Below are 21219 nucleotides of genomic sequence, written 5' to 3'. Positions count from 1 at the left end.
AAACTGCTTCTTAGTACAAAGAAAAGGAGGAGGGGGGGCATGTGCAAGGTAGCTAGCCACAGTGCCATCGAATGATGTTTTTTGTTATTTTTATGCCTTCGTTAGCAGTCGCCATATTCCAGTATGCTGCACTTGTGGCATTTCCAATGCATTAGATAGAACTGAAGATGACTTTCTGTGGTCAGCAGACAACGAAAAGTAGGTGTCATCAGACTCCGATAGCAACTACAGTGAACTCAATTCAGTGAACTTCAAGGGACCCAAGGAAATAGTTCACTTAACTGAAAGTTCAGTAAACTGAATATTCCCTAGAACACGGAGCAGCATAGGGCACAGCAAACATCGAGCCAAAAGTGTGAAATGCAATTTATGGAGTTATGTACATCAATATATACGAAGTGCGCAACAGTTATGTTGCTGCCTATCTCATTCAGAAAAAAAAAAAAATCTAATGTTGATTTGCACTGATGCTCTTAAAGCACAAGTAACAAAGTTGTCTAGAGAGTGTTTTTATGCACTTCCTTTGGCAGCGCTTGTTGCTAAGACACAAAGTCTCGCAACTTTCCAAGGCATCCTACAGCCTCGTCTAGAATTACAGGATTTGAATCTGCCTCTGACATTGCATCTTCCTTGTCACACTCTTCTTCTTCGGGACAAACACTGGAAACAAGCTTGCTGTTACACTGCACATAGCCGCCGCTTGAGGGGCGATTGGGGGGTGGCGAACATCACCAGCACTGCAGGGTGCAAAACTATTGAACTGATTTAAATAATGAGCCCGAGTCCACTGATAAAGTTCGCTGAACTGAAATATTCGCTGTTCAGAAATTCATTTAACTGAAATATTTTTGCACGAAATGCATAGGAAGACCACTGGAGATTTTCTAGAAGTTTGTTATTCTGAAATATTCGTTAAACCAACATTCGTACAACTGAGAGTGTACTGTAGTCGCTAAAATTCAGCTGTGTGCGTGTCTGTATGCCTTTTTATGCTCCATAAGTTGTTTCAACATGTTACGTGCCGACTCGGGTTTCCTCACTTGATATGCGTGTTAGAATGGGCACCAAGTTATTCTTTTTTCAATATTTGGCTGGTAATATAACCGCACATATTTACTAAGGCAATCGCAAATAGAATCAGGAACACCTTAGACTTCTGCCAACCAAAGGACCAGGCAGGATTTCGTAAAGGCTACTCAACAATAAACCATATTCACACTATCAATCAGGTGATAGAGAAATGTGCGGAATATAACCAACCCTTACATGTAGCTTTCATTGATTACGAGAAAGCGTTTGATTCAGTCGAAACCTCAGCAGTCATGGAGGCATTGCGGAATCAGGGTGTAGATGAGCCGTATGTAAAAATACTCAAAGATATCTATAGCGGCTCCACAGCCACCGGAGTCCTTCTTAAAAAAAGCAACAAAATCCCAATAAAGAAGGGTGTCAGGCAGGGAGATACGATCTCTCCAATGCTATTCACAGTGTGTTTACAAGAGGTATTCAGAGACTTGCATTGGGAAGAATTGGGGATAAGAGTTCATGGAGAATACCTTAGTAACTGGCGATTCGCGGATGATATTGCCTTGCTTAGTAACTCAGGGGACCAACTGCAATGCATGCTCACTGACCTGGAGAGGCAAAGCAGAAGGTCTGAAAATTAATCTACAGAAAACTAAAGTAATGTTTAACAGTCTCGGAAGAGAACAGCAGTTTACGATAGGTAGCGAGGCACTGGAAGTTGTAAGGGAATACATCTACTTAGGACAGGTAATGACCGTGGATCCGGGTCATGAGACTGAAATAATCAGAACGATAAGAATGGGCTGGGGTGCATTTGGCAGGCATTCTCAGATCATGAACAGCAGGCTCCCATTATTCCTCAAGAGAAAAGTGTATAACAGCTGTGTCTTACCAGTACTCACGTACGGGGCAGAAACCTGGAGGCTAACAAAAAGGGTTTTGCTCAAATTGAGGACAACGCAACGAGCTATGGAAAGCAGAATGATGGGGGTAACGTTAAGGGATAAGAAAAGAGGAGATTCGGTGAGGGAACAAACGCGAGTTAATGACATCTTAGTCGAAATCAAGAAAAAGAAATGGGCTTGGGCAGGACATGTAATGAGGAGGGAAGATAACCGATGGTCATTAAGGGTTACGGACTGGATACCAAGGGAAGGGAAGCGTAGCAAGGGGCAGAAAGTTAGGTGGGCGGATGAGATTAACAAGTTTGCAGGGACTGGCCACAACGGCACATGGCTGGGGTAAGTTGGAGAAGTATGGGAGAGGCATTTGCCCTGCAGTGGGCGTAACCAGGCCGATGATGATGATAACCGCACGTTACAATCGGGGCGCGGTAGAATCATGTATAAATAGGGTACTTTGCTTACAGGCGGGTGTTTGCAAATTCAATACTGCTGTGTGTGTGTATTCTTTTGCTAGATGTGCAAGGGAAGAGCGAATCTCATCCAGTGCTTGAACAATTTGATTACTGCAAGATGACCATTCGCTACATTTTTCTGTACCTATCAAACAAAAATTTTTGTAGCTTTCATGTCACTTAAAAAACTGTTTGCTTGTATTTTTTGAAATAAAGTCACTGTGAAGACTCCAAGGACTGCAATAATAATAAAAAAACCTGACCATCCATGGGTTGGCCTCTTCCATGTTAACTTTTTATTAAATTAAATAAAGAAATAGACGAGAATTTCCTGAAATTTTTTCGACTGACTCATTGGGAACAACTCATTATTGCAATAGTATCAGCAATTCATTTGTTATACCCCTGTCACACGGCAAATCTAATGTCATTTCCAACAAATGACATTTCTTGCGATTAATGTCATTATCACAGCGCGCTGTCACACGGCGAAAATTAATGTCATTTCAAAATGATGACAATGACGATAGTAAAAAAGAGACACGCCTGAAACCCACTTTTGTCCAATAATTATTTTCCAATATGCTAAATTCCTCTAGAATATGTGATCGTTGCTTTCAAACCGTAGCGTTCGATCGCTAACTTGTCGACATTGCCAACGAAGTCGACTCGAGCCAAGCCAAGCCAAAGCTAAGGCAAGCAACAGGGCGAAGAGAACGATAGGCGTGTCCGCTACATCTGCTAAAGTGGTACGAGAAGGGCAGTTACATGTCAACACCGTTCTGATGTGCATGCGGGCTTCTAATATCCTCATTCTTGGCGCGTGCCACAGGAAAACACGTGCATGCTTTTACGCCAAGTCAATTGAAGCGGCCGCTGCCGATGCTCCGGTGCGAACCAACACGACTGCTGCAGCGAAAGCTAAAGACGGCTGTCTGGTCACTGGACTGAGAGTAGTTTTCTGTATTAACGCACGTGGTGGACTTCAATGTCGTTAAAGCAATAATTAGGTAATAAAATTGATACAATAATAGTGATTTTTCTTAAAACAAAAAAAGAAGCATGTACTGTTTGCGAAACACTGGTACACACGTGGTGTCGAGGATACACAGTCGGTTCCAAACGAATGCGAATGAGTTTGGCGAACTCATTCGTTTGTAAATGTCATTTTCGACGAATGGCATTACGTTTTACCGTGTGACAGCAAACAAATGGCATTATTAGCGAATGTCATTCGTTGTAAATGACATTAGATTTGCCGTGTGACAGGGGTATTACTTTATGTTGTCTGTTACCATCAATTTTTTTCATTTATTGAGTTGCAGATCGGCATGGCAATGCAAACAGCCTATATGTATTAATTAATAATGCATTCTTTTGTTGTCCTTCCTATGGCGCGTCATTCCTGGCACCGCAAGAAAAGAAAATCAGAGATGCACCGGTGGTAAAGTATTTTTGTCGAGTAGAATCCATGTGAGAGAGGCCACCAGAGGCTCTAACACTTCCTTGCAATCTGTACTAGTACTAAGTTGAGGCTCTGAACCCAACTCACTAGAGCTTTCCAGGTTTAATTGTCGAGGTGAAGAAATGTTTCAAAGCACCACGATTCTGGCATTGAAAAATGCAGCAATCGCCACTGCAGCTGACTGACTCCGTGTGACCGTTTTAGAAACCATGGGAGCCAGGCTTGTGCAGTTTTTGCCAACCACACCCACAAAAAGAAATTTTCTGGGAGTCTGACACCATCTAGTAGTGCAGCATTCACTTTAAAATGATGAAATGATGACTAGATGAAAGGAAATCCCTGGACAAGTGAGACTCGTCGCTGACACATTTGGAGAATTGGACAAAAAGCTTGGACGAGTGACACCTGTCTTTGGCACGAAAAGAGCTAACGAAATTAACATCGCTATTATTTTAAGCGACAATTTCCTGCGAGCAACAGATTGCGGTATAGAACGTATAAAGCTTGTTAATGTTCTCTAGGTAGGGAGTTCCTTTGCTTATTGCATATTCCAACTGAACTGAAGAGGTGCTCGCATAGTCAAGATTTTCCCTCTTCTTCTTTGAAGTGCGGCGTGCATGAGGGGGCTTTGTCCCGAGAGATCAACAGGTGTCGTCCGACTCCAAACCAATCTGTTATCTTCCTCAATGTTAAGCAATACAGTTTGCATTCGTTACAACGGACCCACGTACAACACTTTCGGATATAACGGACCATATTTCAACCTTAGTTTACTTATTTTATTAATGCAACGAAGTTCACTTTTAATGAACTACGCTACAACGAACTATAAACTACAGCAAACGAAATTAGTGGAATAACCGGTGGGACCCTACTATCATGCTCGCCAACGTAGTCTTTTACCTCGGTGGCACACCTCGAGTTTGGTTTCAGACGCACGAAGTTGGGATTCGCTTGAGCAAAAGCTCCGAGACTTGTCTGGCAACCCATACGGTCACCAACTTGCCGCGCACGAGGCGTGATCCAGCCGTGTGCAGACGTCAACGGAGCCCCACGTCCCATACATTCAGGACGTCTTGGCTCTGTGCCGCAAAGTTGATGCACATATGACTGAGTCCGACAACATTTCCCACATCCTCAAAGGCATTGCCAATGACGCCTTCAACTTGCTTGTTTTCAACAACGTGGTGACGGCGGATGCAGTTATAAAAGAGTGCCGCCACCTGGAACTTGCTAAAAGCCGACGTATCGACCAGCAGTTTGCCCGTCTGCCCAACACTCCAGCGACATCTTCCTGTGCCGACGCTCCTCGTCCCAACAACACTGGCGATGTTACCAGGATCGTCCAGCGTGAGATCGAGGCCGCCTATCCGGCTGCCTTTGACTCCAGCTCCTCCAACGCATCTGCAGTCACGGTTTCCTTGATCCAGGCAGTTGTCCGCCAGGAATTCACACCATCTGCTCTGCCCATCGCCCTGATACCCAATCGGCTTCTTCGACTCCGCCCCGTCCCGTATCTTATTAGCCACCACGTTTCCGCGACCCATCTGAATGGCGCACTGCTGACGACAAGCCCATTTGTTTTTCACTGCCGTCAAATCGGGCACATTTCTCGGCACTGTCGCAGTCGCTGGAGTTCCTCGACCCCGTCTACTTATACTGCCTACTCTCGCCCCTCAGGTAGCCCTTCTCGTCCCTATGCCGCCCGCTCTGATAATGCCGCCACTGATTCTCCTGCGCCGAACCGCCCCAATTCTTGTTCGCCTTCGCCCCAACGATGACAATCTCGCTCTCCCCAGCCCCGTCGCTCCTTTTTGCCGACTCCCTTCGGACGTTGCTCCCAGCCGGAAAACTAGATGATGTAGCACTTCGAGGTGACGCTGCATTGCTCCCTACGCCGCCAACTCCTCTACTGACGTTGCCCACTCATTTGAACCTTCTCAACGTGCAAGTCGACGGTGTTTCTGTATCTGCTCTTATAGACACTGGGGCACATTTGTCAGTAATGAGCGCTGACCTTCGTACCCACCTGAAGAAAATAATCACGCCCACCACGACACGACGCCTGTTGTCCGTGTCGCCGATGGCGGAACAGCCCCCATAAATGGTATGTGTTGTGGGGTTCTCCTCCCGTGCTCTTGGGACAAAGGAACGACAACACAGTAGCGCAAACAATCACAAGGGCATTTATTGCACCTTTCCTAGATCAATGCCTGCTAGCAGGGTTGCTATCCCCAAAACATGCTGATGGGCGCGTGACAAATCTAGGAAGCCCGACTCACCACGACCGGACAGCAAGCGAATACATGTATGTTCACCCCATGCTGGATCCCAACGCCTGGTCGTTCGCGCGTACGGTCACGCGTTCGCACGAGGCCTCATGAGACGGTCTTGCAGAAGCATGGATCGGAATGTATTACTAATTTGTGAATATGACTTACGCAATACTCTTGTAAACATTCAAACAAATCCATGAAAGCTGTACATTAATAAATTGAATTTGATGTTGAGTTATAGATTTGTGAACTTCATGCTTTTATTAGAGCATTAGGAGTGTCGAAGTGAAAAAAAAAGTTTGTGCATGTAATATGGGATGCTGATCATGTGGTAGAAGTGTATGTATGTGTGTATGTATGTATGTATGTACTGCAACTGACGGTGGTCTACTCCGGATCACTGTCAGTTGCACTTTGCTCTTCGAAGAGGCAGGACGTGCATTGAGTGAGCTCCTGAACAACACTTTGCAATGTGGTGAATGCGGCCTAAATCACGGATCTGGGACCTCAAAGAGGTAGGACGAAATGCCCCGCAATTGATTTCTCTCACATTTACTGCTAAATTGCCACTGAACTTTTCTTCAAACTTCACAATTTTTGGCAATCTTCGTAAAAAATTCCGGGGCCTAAATAAAAAATCTGCTTCATACAATCACTAGAATTTAACCTCCTCTCTAAATTGCAACAAACTTTATTCAAACCGGTCCAGTGGTCATCCCAGAAAAGCATTTCTGTGTTTTACATGTATTTGAATAGGCAGCAATGGAGTTGGGCCCAAGCTAAAGCTTCCTCTCAACTGAGAGAACGAAAGCTGATCTTTCATAATTCCAGACCTCAACTGCCTGTCTGCTGACAAGCCAGGACTCACCGAGATGAAAATGTTGAGGAGGTTTTCTAACGTTGGCAGCTCGGGGATTAACTTCTGAAGCACCTTGCTGAATGCCTCAAAAATAGAGTGGTCGTATATGCTGGTGAGATAGAAGCTGTGAAAAGAGCAAAACAAAGACATGCAGGGCATTAAATTGACAGGTATTTATGCAGTTGAGGACTACAAAGAACTTGTACTGAGTCTGTTAGTGTCACAATCGAAAGGTAATCGCTTTAAGGGGAACACTGTTTACAAAACCACATTTGCTGGTTTTCGGCCAGGCATGACAAAACTGCTTACACCAAGGCTTTTTGTATTTGATTGTTTAACACAAAGAATGACCAAAATATTTGTCTTTACCAAAAGAAAAAAAGACAAAGCACAAAATCTCATGCAGATCGTTTCAAAAGCAGCAACTGCATAGCCTGAAGTAGCAGCTTGTGGAAATTAACCAGTGCGCTTACCGAAACTAGTTTTCCAAATTTTACTTCGCTCCAAAGTGGGGGTGCAGGCCTTACATGCCTCATTGGCATCTCTTGTCACTGCAGGTGTTTGATATATGAAAGAATTATGCTAGAAATCCACGACCAGCCCCAAAAGTTACAGCTAATGGCCACTTCCGTGAACAATGAGCCTATCCTTCAGCATGTTGCAGCTCTACTTGAAGAAAATATTTCGGAGCAATACTACTCAGTGAAATGCACTCAAAGCAATTAGTAGTTCTATTGACGGCTACTGTCTAGTACACTATACAATTTGCATAAGACAAGCCTCAATACGAAATGATTCACATTTTCTTTCGAGCTTCTTTATCATCACCCCAACTGTTCAGCACTGTAAACAAACAAATAAACATCACACCAAGTATTTTATTAATGCCTCATGAATTCTACGTTTTTCATGCTACAGCCAAACATTGCTATAATCAAATGGGCTAGGACAAATGGATACAAGAATTAATCTTAATTCTTCTTGAAACTTCCAAAGAAAGCATGCATTCACAATTTCCTAGCAATGCATACAAGACAAACTATTTTTAGTTCAGAATGAAGATTTGCTAATTATGCACAGATGAGGCCGAAACACGCCAACACACAATGGTGCTAGTAATTTGTCTGATCCTGCAGTTCAATACTTCTGCACGTTTTCAGCCCCTGCGCTGCCGTGTTGGTTGAGTGATGTACACTACCATGTTGGAATGAAACACAGTGGAGAGCATGGCCTGTCGTACACAGTGCGCAGTCCTACCACAATCACGATAATCAGCTGCACATCTGTTGTCCTAAGGGGGTTTGCAGCTTGGCATACTTTTCTAACATTCACGAATATCACTCAGCTCACTGGCGTTTATTGCGTGTGTTGTCAAAGTGCCTGCCATTTCGTGAAACGCAGATTTAAAATTTTACTTCGTAGTACAGGATGGGCTGCTGCTTTGGCAGTACCTACCTACGCCTATCCCCAACCACTGCCGGGCAATGTTGCCCGTGAGGGCAGGCAATAATAATGAAGTACAATTCTGGCTCCTCTTTCACCTTCCGTATATTGAGGTTATAGCATATTTAACCCTCCCATGGGGAGCTGGAAGTGTACTTCCCACCTTTTACGTGCGTGTAACAAGGCCGTGTGAAGAGCTAATCCTATCAGCGGAATATGTTGCCATCTTACAGAAACTTCATTAAATTTTTAAGAGATGCAGTGATGCCTTCTGTTGCCATAAAAATAGGTCTATGGCGCTTCCTAAGCTTTCACCTCACCTCAGCGATGCTATCCACTTCATCGTTTCACATGACTTGATGCACCAGAAGGTAAGTAAAAGCGTTGAAGCAATTAATTATGTGGGCACTCCAGGCACACTTCTGCTGTCTGCATCGCCGTGAGGTTCCGTATAAAGTCCAAGGGTGATAAAATCATCGCCACACACCATGTGCACGAGTGAAAGCATGCAAGGGTGAGCTGGCGATCGCGGCTCAATCTCGCATGTGCAGGCGAGGAAACTGGGGTGGAAGTATGCCCTCTTCTGTCACACGTGAGGCATGGGAGTGAGGCAAGGAGGAGGGGGGAGGGCGTTCTCCGGCGGCTGTTGCTTACAGCACGGCCGTGTGGGCGTCATATCTAGCACACCAAAGTGCGTGCCCGCGCGGGCCTCATCTTCAAAGCAATCTGCGATGTTTGCAGAGTACACACAGTGCCAGTAGCTTCGTATGCACTGTGCTTTCGACGTTTCATTCACCTTGAAGAGAGAGATTCGTGAAGGTCGAATCGCTCGTTGCTACTACCGCGATTCCTCACTCCAGCGTTTTCACAGTGAGTTACCACGGTCATCGAGCGTGATGTGTTCATGTTTACCTGTGCGTGCGTGACGCTGTGCTTGTTAATTTAGTTCGTAAGCGAATATTTACAAGTTTACACAGCCGATAAAACTACTATCCTTACTTCATATAGCTGTCTACTAATTTGCTATCGCAATCGATGCTTCACCTTTCGGGCGAAACTAACTTTTTCTCAGCTGCAAAACAAAAACCATTGACTGGAACTTGGTACGAATCTGTTTTGTTATGAATTTGTGCCAGCATTGCAACGTGAAGGCAGCAGGGAAGCCGATGTCGTACATGTACCAAGGCTGCACTGTGCCACTTGGTGCAGACCCCTAATTCAGGCAGATTGCAGAAAGTGAAAAACTGTCTCCGAATTTTTTTTTTTTGCTTTTCGAGCCATAGAAATGCATTCGAAGTGTTCGGCAGTAATAAGGAAATTTTTTTTTCTTCTTCAATACACCCACTAGGCAGCAGGAATAATACTTCCCATTGAAGTACTTCTGCAAATTTTACTTTAAAAATTTGAAATATTTACAGTGAAAATACATGGCCCAGTCTTGTGGAAAAAACTGTTTTTAGACGCGTGTGCTGTGTATAAAACACTTGCCCACGAAAAGGTTAAATGCCAATAACTTTGAGAAGCTTGTTAACTTAGTAAGCTCAATTTACTGCACAAATGCAAGCTAAATAACACTACTCACACATGAAAGCGCTAAACCAGACATATCTGCAAAGAAGTTCCTTTTTCCTTGTTTACTTCCACTATAGCAGGACAATGTGTATTGTCAACTAGCCAACACTGTATGGCTGCAACGACAGCAACCTCACATGACAAGGAGGGCTCATGTTGTCACAGTCCATGGGAGGGACGAAGCGTAGTCCTGGAAAAATTTCACATCTTCAGCCCCAATGAGCAGGGTTGCCGCCCAGCAGGAAACTATTCAGGCCGCCAGATAAGATATGCCAGATAAACTAACTGCCTATGCTTTCTTTGGAAGTGCAGTTTGTAAAACCAAGGTATTTGCTATTAGCATCTGCGCTTCATAGCGTTCACTGACTGAACTGGCAAGTGAGCAAGCAAGCAAAACCAAAAAACAAAAATTAGCAAACAAAAAATAAAATGAAAATAAAAAAATGTTTACCACGAAAGCCTCATGAACTGAGAGCTCAATTAGGGCGCAGCTTGAAACACCCATTATCAGTCCACTGCAACTTCACAGAGTGGAATCTCCAATCCCCCATTATCAGAAAGCAGTATCAAAACAGCGATTTGGTAGGTTAACATGGTAGCAAACAAACAGCACGAAACGAACACAGGATAAAGAAATCAGACGACACGGGGACACAAAGAAGGAAAACACAAGGACGTGATGCCTTTTGTGCTACTTTCTGACCCTGCATCACCTGCATTACTGCTTCCAGGTGATGAACATGAAATAACTTGCCCTACATTTTGCCACGTTCCAGTTAATCTCTATCTGCATCAGCGTCACCTTCTAGATAAGCGTGCATTGAGCTTTGTGGGCAGTCTCCACACCCAGAGCTGCCCATTTTTCTGTCCTCTTTAGTGCTTCTTTTCTGCTCTTGCATCTTTTTTCTGTCCCGCCTGTTCTACACCAACAATAATGCTAAGTAAGGCATCAATCCCACACCACAAGTCAAGGTGCAGCCAGCAGACTTTTCGCCTATTCAACGTACACATACCTACATACCTGCCAACCTGCAAACATCAAAATTTAAAAAAAATACCGCGAATATGGCTGAAGCGGGAAGGGAAAGGCAGCATGCATTTTTTGTAATGTCACCCTGAGCAAACACATTTTGTGGAATACATGTGCACCTTATTAACCTTTTACTTGTCAATCTTGATTTACACTTAGACAGCACAAAACCAGCAGCAACACATTATTTTCCGGATCAAAGTGACTTTTGAAGCTACAGTGATGCTGATGATGTCACCTGCTTGAGGAAGTACAATGAATAAACTTACTCAAAGCAAGTACTCCTCTGGTACATGGTTTATTGCACAAGTATCATTACAATTAGTTTGGTGCATGCATTTTTTTGTATTCTGTTGCTTAATCTTTAAAAACCTTAAATTCTGTCCTTCTGAATGATTTAACTTTTCGTAAAACTTGCTGCAATATTAAAAAAATCATAAGACCTGCCTGGATTTGTAAATTTTACGATAAAGTTCGCAAGAGTTGGCAGGTATGTGTACAGTAAAGGCAACAAAACCACACCAGAAGTGAAGGTGCTGTCAGACAACCTTCCTCCTGTTCAATGTACAAATGGCTATGACAAATGCAAACTTTCTTTCCGTTTATTTATGGTCCTAATTTGATAAAGCCTTGTGTAGGCTGCAGAAACTACTACAGATTGAAACTTAAGAGATTGAGACTATGTGCCCAGGCTTTGCAGAAATTTAGCTTTCTTGCAAATCCAGTGTCCCGTAAACTTTGGAAGCTGACTGCACCAAACTTTAGCTCCACCTTTCACCACCTCCTCCTGTTAGCCCTTTCCGAGAGCTAGCCAACTTTACGTACTCTGTTAGTAAACAAAATGTGTGAGCACTTCCTGCAAAGATATATTTATTTGACAGCCTTTGTTATTACAGTGGAAACTCGTTGATAAGATCTTCATGGGAACCAGAAAATAAGATGTGTCATCCCAAAATTGTATTACCCAAATCAATATACAAAAAGTATGAAAATAGGTGTACTCGGCCATAAACTAAATAACAAAAGGTTCATGTGGCGTTGAGTGATACTGACATGTTGAGTGATAGCAACACTCGACACCACAAGCTGCAGCCAACACACTTATGCAGCAAAGTTAAAAGAGCTCATCAGTTTGTGCTAAATTATCTTCTTTTCAATGTCCGTAAAAAAAGTTTAACCGCCTTCTTTATCATTGTTGTCTTCGCATCCCTACCAATATCATCAACATCTTCTACCCGATTTGAAGTGGCAGTATGGCAGTGGCACTCTCCCGGTGGCGACTTCTCTGCACTGCGGCAGAGTCTGCACAGCTACGGACGCGTAGCACACTGTTCGTGGGCCGCTGGAACGGTACTTAAGCTAGTACACTGGAATATAAAGCCACGAGTTCTAGAAATACCAGTAAAAGCCCATTTCTACAATCGTATCATCCAGTTCCAGGTGAAAACGTAATCGCAGCAACTGTATGAAAATACATTGCTCCTATGGCATGTTGGCTGGGAAAAACAGAAAAACGTACTGTATTTACACGATTGTAAGTCAACCTATATTTTTAAATTTGAAAATCTGAAGTGGGGTGGTCGACTTACAATTGAAACCAAAACTGCTGTTCCATTCACGGTGGCACCTTCAGAATGGCAGCGCTTGCGGGGAGTATCGGTTAGTTCATGGAAGAGCAGACACCACCCACGTGTTTCTCTTTCCCTGTAGCTCTTAGCTTTCTCTATGCTCTTAGTTTGACTAAAGGCATTGGCTTGACGAGTTCGACTTGACTGCCGGCTACGTGCTACTTCCATGCTTCCTCAGTTGTCATGAGTGCTCCAGGTCCACTAATCATTCGGCACTCGTTCACAGCAGCGTTCAAGAGGGCAGCCATCCTTTAAGCCAAAGAAACAAATTACTGCGCAGCGGGCCACAAGTTCGATGTTTCTGAACTAGTGGTGCGAGAGTGGCGACTGCAGCGAAGCGAAATTTTCACCTGTGATGGCAAGTGAGGAATTTCCCACGTGCCAAAGTCTGGACGCTTTCCGGAGCTGTAGCCTAAGCTTGCGGTGTACGTTGCTGAAATGCGTGACCGGTCGCTGCCAGTGAAGTGTGACACAGTCATGAAACAAGCCCGGATCTTCGCGTTTTAAGGACCTGCTCCACCGTGAACTTACACCAACCGGACCTGTCAAAAGAGACTCCCTGACGGCTGCGTGTGGGCTGCTGTTCCACAAGATGTCGTGGTGCGGTCGTTTGGCAAATGTGGAATTTCGCTGGACGTCGACGTGCTGTGGGACCATAGCAGCGCTGACAATGGCAGCACTAGCTAAGACGAGTAGTCCAGTGACCATGTCAGCTACTAATAAATTTTCGATATCGAATGCGCCCTTGGGTATGCTCTTCTTATTTTTTTTCCCTGTCGCACGCGATATGGAGGGGTCGACTTACATTCGGGTCGACTTACAGTCGTGTAACTACGGTATTATCCCAAAAAAACATTTTATACAGAATTGTATCAACGAGATTCCACTGTAGTACATGACAGGTATGACAATTCAGATATGTCTAAATTTTGGACCAGCAACTGCCCAATCTTCTAGCCTTTTGAAACAGAGCCTACAAGTGCAAGATGCCTCACAACAGGTACGATTCAAGGGCGTCATAAGCACAGCAAATTGTAAAGATTGGTCCTGTTGCACCCAAAGGCCCTATTAAATTTCTATCAACAAGAACTTTGAGTAGTACAACTTAAATACAAGCCATGACACGTTATGTACTCATCTGTATTGGCAGCCAAGCCGCCTTGGCAGATAGGAGCATGTCTTCCATGACTGCCGCTTATAGTAATACTGCTATGACACTTACAAGATCACAAACAATGTGGCCTTAGATGACTACAGGCCAAAAAAGAATGATAGCACAATCCTAAAATTAGAAATCTGACAAACACTTAAGGTAACAGCAAAAGCGGTTGACGATCAGGCACCAGAATCAATGCGTACACCACTCAGCTGATCTTATTGCCAACACTTCATCTCACATCCCTGTGCTACGCGCACTGATAACACCCTGCATTTGTGGTTCAGTCAAGGAAGTTCAGTCAGCAAGTTTACTTGTGGCTTTCACAGGCTCTGACAGTGCAGGACTTGAGAGAAGCACAGATAAGGACACCACAGGCACTTCCAACCACATGTTCATAAAATTGACCCTCAAGCGCACAAAAATCAAATTGTGGATTTTTGATGTTCCCAAACTGTACAATGGGTTACAAGGGATGCTGTAGTGGAGGACTCTGGATTAATTCTGTCTACCTGGGGTTTTTTAACGTGCACCCAAAGTGCAGTACATGAGCAGTTTTACATTCTGCCCCATCAAAATGGGGGCTGGGTATTGAACCCGTGACCTCATCGGTGTAACATCATAGCCACTGCTCAAGCCACTGTGGCAGGTCTCAAATGCATGAGGTTCTGCAATTACATGTTCAAACACATGCAGATAGATTTTGATGCATGCAATGTCCTGTTTCATGTTTCTCTCTCATATTTCACTCTGCATGTCTATAAACATTTCAGCCTTTGAATGTGTTCCACTATGTGATAAAACGGCTTGCAAAGCTATGGCTTCTATGGATAGAGGAAACCACCGAGCTGCATATTATACAATGCCTAGCTTTTTAAGAATATCCAATAGACTTTCCAAGATATCTTTGGCTTTCTGATAACCTCAGTGCCAGTCAAAGGCTCAGTTCCCATTGTACAGCAAGAAGTGTCAAACTTGGATTGCGATTTCCGTGGACTGCGTGATAGTGAAAGAACCACACCTGAGACACACGCACAGGAGATAACTGTTCACTGACAGCTTATTAGAAAAGCACACACAATTATGTGAAAAGATGAGACATTATCTAACAAGATGGCCAGGTCAAGTATCTAGTATTGTGAAATAAAATAAGGAAGAATAATCGATATAAGCTAGTTTAAAGATATTGAAAATAGCAAAAAGGAATAATAATAATTAGAGCTTCTAAAAGCAAATGTAATATTTTACGACATGATGACTTTTGTTACTATTCAAGATCTGCCATATAATTTGAAACATACCACTGTTGAAGCCAGAAAGTACTGAAATATCATTTATTGCTTAAGATAAACATTTATTAAAACAAGTGCATGCCGAGATGAGGTACTGTGTTTCATAACCACAGCTAGAATTATCTGTACCAGTGTGATGTGTGGTGCGCGACATGGTGCGGTGGTCGGGACGGTCAGGAGCAGACGACAAGGAGTGCGCGCGCCGAGGCAAATTCCGTGCTGGAAGGAGGAAAACGATGACGCCGAAGAGCGTCCGGCACGTGAACGCGCGGCGCAAGAAAAGCAACTAAAAGAAGAAAAGCCAACCAATTAGGAAAGACCACGGGGCGCCAGGCAGCCAATTGGAGAATGCCTAATCCGCCAGAGAGAAGAAAAAGTGTGGTGCGAGGGAAGACGCAGGGAGAGTTCCAGGAAGCGACGCCAGGAGGAGGTCAACCACCGGACCGGGAGTTTAAGACGGGCCATTGGGTTCCGGACCCGAGCCACCAGGACTTCACCCGACCGAGGCCTCTTGCCAGCCCGTTCCTGTGCGTCGCCCGTCTACCCGAGCGTGCCGCCAGCTGCTCAAGGCTGGTGAGCTTCTGTGCCCGTGGGCAGGACAAGACCAGTCGGGCTACGGGCCCGAGCTCTACACCCAGCTGCCCGGCCAGAACGCCGCTGGCGTCTGCTCGTGCCCCCAAGCCGCCTGCTTTACCTCTCCAAGCCAGAGCTGGCGCGCTCCGGTCGCCCAGTCAACCAACTTACACCACGACCTTTGGCGAGACTGGCGCAACTCCTTTCGTCAGCTTGTCGCCGCGTCGAGACTGTTATGTGTCCCTGCTGTCGTGGCAAGCCTGGACTCGCGCACCAGTTAACTTCATACTAGCCCCAAGTGTGTTTCTTCTTGCTGTGATGTCTATTTGAGTGTTTCTTTTATGTTTTCTATTTTCTTCTATTTATTTTAAGCCTTCTTTAGTTCCATTAAAAGTTTGTGTGTGTGTTCGAAACCAACGGCTTTGTCCTCAATTGGGTTCTCGGAAGCTCTGCCTTGTCCCCAATTGTCCCCTTTGTCCCCAATTGGGCATCACAACCAGAGACAAACAAAAACATTTATGAAGTTTCATGAAATATTCATGTTATGGCGACCAAAATTACAGTAGTCATTAACGAAATTGATTTTATGGTATGGTGAGCTAGTTGTGGGTCATAATAACCTAAGGGATTCGAAAAAAGTAAGAGTCTGAAAAATTGGTTAGTGACTGTATCTGCATCGTCCTGAAATCAGTTTCGTGCTAAAGCTGATGCAAACGAAAAATAATAAGATTACTAATGTCACTATGACAATTAGAAACAAGCTGTAAAAATCAGGCACTCTATGAAACAATAGTAAAATATGACAGGTATGAATCAATGAATGAATTCTGGGGTTACATGCCAAAACTATGATTTGATTATGAGGCGCACCGTAGTGGGGAACTGATGATCAATTTTGACCATCAGGGGATCTTTAAAGGGACACTAAAGTGAAAAATGATTTCTTCTGCATCAGTAAATTACCATTCTACAACACCAAAAACACCACTCTCACAACGATAAGACGTTTGGTAAGCCAGAAAAAGCGCAAGAACGAAATACGGGTGGCAACGCCTACTTAAGTTCCCGCACCTGGTGGCTGTGACGTCTTGGCTTTTGATGGCATCTTCTAGGGCCTACTAATTGTATATAGCGGTACAGATTGACTACATTGTGTTCTAAAGGAACCAAATATTAAACATGGCAAGTTTCAGAAACCTTTATTCAGCCAACGCGGCCGAAATGCGAAAACATACTTTGAAATCCCCGACGTCACGCTGACGTACCGGCACTGGGGTTTTGGCGTGAAATTCAAATACTGATACTTCGACCTTCATTTTCTCATCTAATAATCAAACAATTTTTTTGAAGTGACTGCCTACAAGGTTCTCAAGTAATGCTTCATTAGGCTAAACTGATTTATTGTTTCGCTTTAGTGTCCCTTTAACATGCCCCCAATGCATGGGACACAGGCGTCGTTGCATTTTGCTCCCATCAATACGCGGCCGGGATTTGATCCCGTGACCTCGCGCTTAGCAACAGGACACCATAGCTGCTAAGCCACCGCGGCAGGTAAAGCTGGCATGTATGCTATTCTTTTTGTGTGTGCGTGTTTCCGTGCAACAAACAACCAGTGTTCAATTGGCACCTATGTCTGTTTCTCATCTGTGTGGTCTGCCTCACTAAAGTGCACTTCACTCGTGGCAGCTCTACAGGGGCAAAAAAGTGCCATGTTCACCTGAGCTGGACGCTGTCAAGGCCCCTGTCAGCAAGGTCGTCTGTCGCCCGCTGGTGGATATCTCTCTGGATCTCAATCTTGTGGTCGTCCGAGAGGCCATCCACTTTGTGAATGAAGACCTCGATCTTCATGTCTGGATTTACTTTGGTTGCCATCACTACAGTCTTGTTCAACTTCTGCAGCGCCTCCATATAATCGTCCTGCACGTTTGGATTGCATGTCGTGTTAGTGCATATTCCATTTAGTTAGACACACTGCACAAGTCACACCTAAGCAGAAGTACATGCAGACAAAAGCTGTCAAGCTAATTTCCAATTAGCATTACCAGATATTGCTAAAGACATTGGCAACAGATGTGAATACATGATCATACTGTGCAAGACTATGTACCCCTTTTGCTTCAATAGACCAATTTCATTCGTCAGCACTTTCGTGTGTGCGATACGTAGGACTGGCAAACTTTTTGGCAATGACTAGGTGGTGAAAGATAGCAAGAAAAAGCTACAGAAGTGGGAATGCCAATGATGATGGGCATAAACACTACAAAGAAACACCTCTACTGTGAGAATGTAGCAAAGGACTCCAGATTAAGAATGGACACCAGTGATTTTTCAAAATGCACAGTAACCACAACATATGGATGTGTTTGCATTGCAGCTCCACTGAATTCCAGCACAACAATGGCTACGGGGCAATGACAGGGAACAGAATGAATCCAACACACAATAGCAGTTGAAGCGAGACAAGCATGGGAGCCAGAAGCTTTCAAGTGACAGCACTGTACTGATTATGTGGTTTTAAGCAAAAGAAACTACTACAGCCAATTACTACTGCAGACAGTTGTTCCTTTTGAGAGCAATAAATTAGACACTCTACAGTGACGGTAGCCACCTGTACATTTTGCTAAGTAACCTTGTATCAAGCTCGTCTGTTGTGAAAGTTTTTTTGCACACACACCTTTGCAATCCTTCAAGGTTAAAACAGCAGCATTTGAAAATAAGATGCGGCTGTGTGTTCCCTTTAATTACCACAAGAAGAAATGTTCCTACGAATGCAAGCCACGAATGCGATGGGAGAGCGTTGAAACGACTACTGCACTAATTCTCAATTAGACTTCAAGGAAAATCTTCGTTATAGCGAGAAATTACTTTTATGTCTGATACACCTGATCTATGAGGGATGCTCTAGCACAGCGCTGAAGGTTCATTTCAATGGCCTGGCATTATGTAGGGATGTAAATGTAAGACAAACGGATCATGCAGTGAATGGCAATTTCTCCTTCTGAGATGCCATATAAGAAACATTAATTGAGGGATGGGAAAGACTGACATTCACTTTCTCCACTAGAACACCATCATTTCTTGTCAAACAAACACACAGAAAGTTCTGAAGTCCATTCTAGACTGACTCGTGTGCTTTCTTCTAGTGTCCTACTGAAAATACAACATAACCTCAGTCCGCTGAAATTTTCACATTTCATCCATATCGCAATGTAGCCATAGACTGAACTAGTGACCTTGCCCTCTGCACGAGCATGCCATGGTCGTTGAGCCATCGTCGTAGGTTGCAGCAAGCAATAAAGATCTGCGACACTGTGTATATGTTACACAAGGCCAACAATACATAAAAGTGAGTTGCAGAACAGTAGTACTTGAAAAGTCCGTAAGCTTCTGCGGAGCATTATATTGCCAGATAATTCATTAACACCTCTATACCGAGTTTTTTTTTTATTATACAGAATATTTTTTAACCAGAATGCTCAAAGAGGCAGACATTACTTGAACAATAAACTGATATGCAGAATGGTCTAATTTACAAAATCTCACGAATTATATTTTTAACTGATTACTTTGAAATTTAGGAACTGCAGCTGGCGAGTTTCAGGGAAAACACGGGGAGGGCGGGAGGTATAAATTCAAGACGATGAGTAAAACGAGAACAAGGTAAAAGCTTTTACCTTGTTCTTGTTTTGCTCAGCCGGTGAGTTCGCAAGACATGCACACCTGGAATGAATTCTGAGGATGGCATGACTTTCTAGATGTGCACCATCAATGTTACGGTAAAAATGCATTGTTATTTCAGTTATTTTTTTACAAAATGCTGTTTTACGCATTGCAGTACAAAAATAACTAGAATGCCATTTTATCGCATCGCACACAATGGGAATGAATATCTCGAAATCTGTGTCTTCCTGAAATTTCGTCCCAAGTGTATATGCCTTGCGAATTCACCGGCTGCAATTTGTAAGTTGCAATATGTGCCATAAGGTAATTAGTTAGGAACCTAATCAGCAAAATTTTGTTAGTTAATCAATTAAGCATTTCGAGCAAGCAATGTCCACCTATGGGTAATCCAGCTCAAGGGCTAGAAGTCAATCATCTAAAATTTCATGGTCTGAAAGAAACACATCGTATAGCAAAGAGCCATACAGCTCATTGCTAAGAAGGCGTGAGTCAGTGATAATCATCCTTGAGAGGCACTAGAGCTAAAGTAAACGAGAGAAGAAGGGGAACCGAGGGGCTCCGTTTTGTTAATCATGACCATATAAAGCCAACAATCAAGCCAAGGAAAGCATTGGGGAATTAGCTGTAGTTGAAATTGAAACGTAGAAAATAATAAAGAAAGGGAAATGGACGCGGACAAAAACAATGTGTCACTGATGGGAGCTGAACCCACAACCTCCGCCCTATTTACGCATTATTTTCTACATTTCAATTTCAACTACAGCTAATTTCCCCAATACTTTCCTTGGCTTCACTGTCTGTTAGCTTTATATGGCCAGAGCTAAAGTAGTAATTCAATTATTAAAGGGGATCCAATCACTTTTACTGATAATGTAGCTTTCATAAGCAAGAAAATGAGGTAAATGTAAGGCAGGATTGCCATGATCACTGTGAATATGCAGCACCAATTTGCACTGCATAACATGCCCAGTTTGTGGTTAAAAAACTGCAGTCAACCCTTCATAACAAAAGTGTTCATTCATGATGTTGCATTTCAACATTAAGTTTCCCACCTTCCTGTCGGTGCTTCTTATGCAATGGTCACTTTGTGCAGACCCCAGACTTAAAGCAGACAGGAGCATCTGGCAGAGAATGAGCTCCGAGCTCGCGGGCACGGCTACATAAGAAACCCCATTTGTTACAGGTGATTTTAAATATGGAAGAACAGTGTGGCTGCAAAAAATCGTGATTTTCTCTGCACGTCACTCATTAAACATATTTTGAGGTTTTTCTAGAATGGTAGTATAACATCCCAGGTTGATTCAATGTTTGTCTTTCAGAGATCCATTATTGACAAGATTTGCTTAAACATCCACTGGACAATAGTGACAGGGTTCAAATTTCAAAGGGAGTTTGCCATGTAATGGCAAGCTTACCTGAGCATCAATTACGAATACAAGTGCTCCCCAGCCATCAAAGACGCTCTTGAAGTCAGACACCTGGTCAACAAAATCAACCTGGCCTGGGATATCCCAGATGTCCAACTTGACAAATGAGCTGTTTGATATGTCTGAAAGGCAGAAGAGTTTGCAGCATGTAGCACACATCTGTAAAAAGACGAGATATTGAGAGAACTAGGCAAAAGAGCAGAAGCTTTGGCACAAGTATGCTTTCAACTACGGCGCGTTTGGAGGACAGGACACAGAAAGAATGCACACCGGACAGTCGCCAATCTTCAACTGAGCTTTACTGCATAAAAATTACATGATTGGCAGATGCTGCACAGAAACATTAGACATGATATTGCCACAGAGCACTTCGTCGGCACAAAAGCAGATGATCATGTCTCACTTCACTACTGAAAGTCCTGATCTGCGCAAGA

At 43.7% G+C, this 21219-nt stretch overlaps 1 protein-coding gene across 2 annotated transcripts in view; it reads right to left on the bottom strand.

Annotated features, from left to right (window-relative positions):
* Positions 1 to 21219, bottom strand: part of RagC-D (Ras-related GTP binding C/D) — a 37338-nt gene that overhangs the window by 12893 nt on the left and 3226 nt on the right. For both annotated transcript variants that reach the window (XM_050171238.3, XM_050171237.3), the window contains 3 exons: positions 20774 to 20907; positions 17395 to 17594; positions 6993 to 7107 (listed from right to left, as the gene is read on the bottom strand). In XM_050171238.3, the coding sequence (XP_050027195.1) occupies positions 6993 to 7107; positions 17395 to 17594; positions 20774 to 20907 (449 nt within the window). The remainder of the gene's footprint in view (positions 1 to 6992; positions 7108 to 17394; positions 17595 to 20773; positions 20908 to 21219) is intronic.

Source organism: Dermacentor andersoni, chromosome 6, assembly GCF_023375885.2.
Source record: "Dermacentor andersoni chromosome 6, qqDerAnde1_hic_scaffold, whole genome shotgun sequence".
Taxonomy (NCBI): domain Eukaryota; kingdom Metazoa; phylum Arthropoda; class Arachnida; order Ixodida; family Ixodidae; genus Dermacentor; species Dermacentor andersoni.
This window is presented reverse-complemented; position numbering and strand designations above follow the sequence as displayed.